General features: G+C 32.7%; 1 protein-coding gene across 1 annotated transcript; it reads right to left on the bottom strand.

Moving 5' to 3' along the window:
* Positions 1-508: 508 nt before the first annotated feature.
* On the bottom strand, positions 509-3,615 carry LOC145036545 (2-oxoglutarate and iron-dependent oxygenase domain-containing protein CP2-like). The gene is made up of 8 exons (XM_078985005.1): positions 3,210-3,615; positions 2,174-2,221; positions 1,777-1,965; positions 1,544-1,694; positions 1,240-1,451; positions 1,047-1,165; positions 830-941; positions 509-732 (listed from the first exon to the last, which is right to left on the bottom strand). The coding sequence occupies exons 1-8, from the start codon at positions 3,534-3,536 to the stop codon at positions 694-696; spliced, it is 1,197 nt and encodes a 398-aa protein (XP_078841131.1). The 5' UTR covers positions 3,537-3,615; the 3' UTR covers positions 509-693.
* Positions 3,616-4,121: the final 506 nt, after the last annotated feature.

The following is a 4,121-nucleotide window of genomic DNA, read 5'->3' as shown; positions in this document are numbered from 1 at the left end:
AAAGATTACGTCTTTCTTTCATCTCTTGGTTAAATTATGAAATGTTTATACGAATAAATTCTAGAATGTGAAGAAGGGACGTGTAAGAGGATCTTCTTCTTTTTTTTTTTGCTGTTTAAAGGAAAGAAAAAGGGAGAGGGAGCAGTGAAAGGACGTGTTGTGGTTATTTTTACAGAAAAGTAGACTTGACAATGCTTTTTTTACAGTCCCTGCAACACCCACTTTTTACAGCCCAACTGAGCATCGAGTCTTAGCGTACACACTGACCTAAATTGATACACTCTCACTTGCCATTTAATACTACTACTACAATACTCTAGCTTCCTAAGTTAATAAATTTTCGTATATCTCGTTAATTTATCATCCCTAAATAATATTGCTATCTTCAAAAACCCAATTTCAATATGTATAAAAATCTAAAATTGGTTACTTTTAATGAAGTTTTGGCTTTTTCATATTTTGTAAATGAAGCAATTCATAAAACCCAATATGCAAAACTCAAAGGAGATGGTATATCATGGTGACTTACAGTTCACCATTTTATTAAAGTAAATATATGCATTTTAGTTTGCGGCAAGATTATATAAAAATATTAAACAACAAGATTTCATCACCACAAGGATGACGAAATTGTGGTCCTTCATGCTTAATAAGTAAAAAACGATTTAAATCTACAACAAAACCAAACTTCTTCTACCGAAGTCGCAGAATCCGATTCCACATTAACTCTTCCTGTAAATTTCTCACAACATTAATAACCATTTTTAAATAAAATCAAAAGTGCTAATTTATAATTTATAAAAAAAAAAAATAAAAAAAAAGTAAGCACCTTTTTCTCAGCCACAGCCCGATCAAGCCTTTCTCTCTTCTCCCGTTGACATTCACCACACCAGCGAGTTGTACTTTCATTCATGTGTTTTCTCAACTCTCTAAACACAGCACTGTAACAAAACATAACTTTATCAAAATTTAAAAAAAAAAAAAAAAAAACATTTTCTAATTCAATAAATTGAACTTTTTTCTAAAAAAATAAAAAATAAAAATACCTTCTGCACCAAATCAATAAATTGACCCGGTTTCCAGCTGTAGTGGGTCGAGCACCGTGTCGGTGTCGACCGCGGTGGATAACCGCACGCCCCGGGACATGCGAGTATTCGAATATCTCCTGTAAATAAAATTTTAGTTTAAAATAAAAAATATAATTTAAAAAGAAAATATAATATTATTTTATTAATTTACCTCGGGTTGTGATTCGGTATGCATATGTTTCTCACATCGCACTCCCCTGAAATACAACTCTCCACCAGCAAACTGTTTCCCCAAACAGACATTCAAAGTCACCTCTGAATCATCAACATGAAACCCTAATTCCAAATCTCTATCAACTCCATATTCCACCACAAATCCATGATGAGAATCAAGTGCATATCCTCCCACATCAATAAAGAAGACTGCATTAATTTTCACATAAATTTGTTATTTATCAATCTTAGATAAACTACATTGCCTATATTGATTTTTTTTTTTTTTTTTTTGAATTTACTTTTTGAGATGTCGCGAATGAAGTCTTCAATTAGCTTTTCAAGCATTGGTTCCATTCCAAAGTCATCAAGAACAACACCAAATTTGTTCATGGTGTTTGGGCGAATGGTTGCTGATTTTGTTTCCATAATCCATTTTTCGTAATTTTCAACCTGAGAAATTAGAATGTGGTAAGAGAATAATAAAAGTAAAGTATAGAAAATAGAAATAGAAGATTATTAATATTAATATCACCTCAGCTAGCATCTTTGAACAGAAATCTGGGAGGAGCATATCGAATGTGAGAACACCTGGAACAGGTTCAGACATTATGTTTCTGATGCTTTGGTTTCTGCTGACATCATCATTAGCCATGAATGCGTTTATGAAAGAGGGCACGAAGAAGCTTGAGGGATTCAGTTCATATAATTCTCTGTAAAGAGGCTGAAAACCAAGGAAAAAGAAAATCAGTGATTGCTGATTATATCTGATATAGAATGTTAATTTTTTTAAGCGGTTTCGGTTTAAAAAGGTAACGAAAATAAAAGTATAAATATTTCTATTTCATATCGTTGCGTTTGCATGTGATACATTTTTTAATAAATTAACCTTTTTTTTTTTCGGATTGTTTTTGTAAGTTTAACAAGTTTACCTGATAACTGGACATGATTCTTTCCCTGTATAAGCTGTGCTGCTTCACCTGTTGAAAGTGATGATTAGTTATTGAAATAGACTTTAACATATAAACTTCAAGTCAAGTAATATATATTCACAGTTAGGATTTTATGAAAACTTGACGATTAAGGAAGAATTTCTTACTGTATTTCAGTCGTTATAATGGTAGATAATTAGGGAAATTTTCTATATAGGAAATCTAGGATATGAATTCTAAATTATTGTAGGTTATTGAACTCATATGAAGAAACAGGTGCTTAAGAAATGTAATCCCTAACCTTTTAACATAGACTTGAATACAATCCCTATATGCATAAACATTTTGGCAACTTTATGTGTGAAGTAAAGCACTAATTGTGTTTGCTTCCTAAACAGAAAAACACAGGGAACATAGAAAGCTTGGGTACCATGAGTTCCTAATGCCCAAATGTTGACAATATTTGGTTTCAATATCAACCTTTGCCTTATTTGAAATTGAATCGCAATAGTTTGATAATTCAGAATTTGTGCACAAGAAAATAATGCACAGTTTTCTTCAATTATGAAAAGCATAGAACCAATTTACAAGATTCAGTAGTTTTGTTGACTTGAACTATAGAACATGAGTTACAAAAAGATCAAATATCCTGCAATTCAGTAAAGATCCATCAAACTTAGAATCAAAGCGAAACAATAGATTTATAGACAGCATATTTCCAAGTTTTTTTGTTCATTTCTATGCCCAAATATAGAATTTTTGTTGATCCAATCCAAAATTTGATTTTTTTTTTTCCTAATTCAAACCTAAGTTCACTCATTCTATTAGCATGCATCAGGATTTGGTCCGATCCTAGATGACAGAAAGACGATCCATGAATTTCTTCATGTGTATGTGAAATCGGTACCTAATGACTAACAAATCATGGTAAATTGCTCATTCATTTCCCTGCAAACCTCAAAAATACAAATTTATATATAGTTTATCCTAGTGTACGTGAGTACATGATAACAAATAGCGAAAATGGGATACTCACTCGACGACGCTCTCCTTCATTCCAATAACGACGCAGAATGTCCAGCATGTGATTAAACTTCACTTCTCGAGGAGCATTCAAGAGGTTCGGCGGCAAGTGTCGCTCCAGTGCGCTGAAAAGCAGAGGACTGAACTCCGATTGAAAATCTTCGTAATTTTCCGGTTTGTGATCCTTTTTAGGACTCAATCGGAGACCGTAATTGGAGTTCACCGGTACTGGTACAGTTCCGTTAGCATCCATGTTGCCTACGGGGACAGGGGTCGACGACAGAGCAGTCAGCACAGAATCGGTTCTCCGATCAGCGCCACCATTAGCCGGCATCGTCATTGTTCGTGAAGATCGAAGAGAGAAAATTAAGGGTTCAATTTTGTGCAGACGACGGTGTATGCTTGTCGTGAGAGCTCATGAGTTTTGAGGTTTCTCCAGATATTTAAACACCTCATCTTTATTTATTTTAAACTCTAGGCCCTTACTTTTGTATATGTCATCTTTTAGCCCCTCATCTTTTTTGAAATGATCAAATTACCAATAATCCTAGTTACTCACTCCCTAATTCATGTTTCAAATTGTCTTTGAAAATATCACATTTTTTTTAAGTTTTTTTTTACTCTTGATTCTAATTCATTAAGTTCTTATGCGTCTTTATAAGCAATATAATATAATTGTTAGAACTCAACATTATTATTGAATATTATATCAAAATCATATTCTTTTTTTTAAAAGAATATTATTAAACTAAGTCTTTGTAAACTAATAGAAAAGTACATACATGCCCTTCTTGGCTAGTGCACGTAAACTATAAAGTGTTAACTTAAGAAAACGTGAATACATCTAAATAAAATAACGGTTACAATATTCAAATGATGTTGTCCTCTGGTTTTTCTCATGTATATAGTCGAATCAACTTTTGAA

This window comes from Lactuca saligna, chromosome 3 (assembly GCF_052625555.1).
Source record: "Lactuca saligna cultivar CGN05327 chromosome 3, ASM5262555v1, whole genome shotgun sequence".
Classification (NCBI taxonomy): domain Eukaryota; kingdom Viridiplantae; phylum Streptophyta; class Magnoliopsida; order Asterales; family Asteraceae; genus Lactuca; species Lactuca saligna.
Note: the sequence above shows the minus strand (reverse complement) of the source record. Positions and strands in the feature narration are given on the sequence as shown.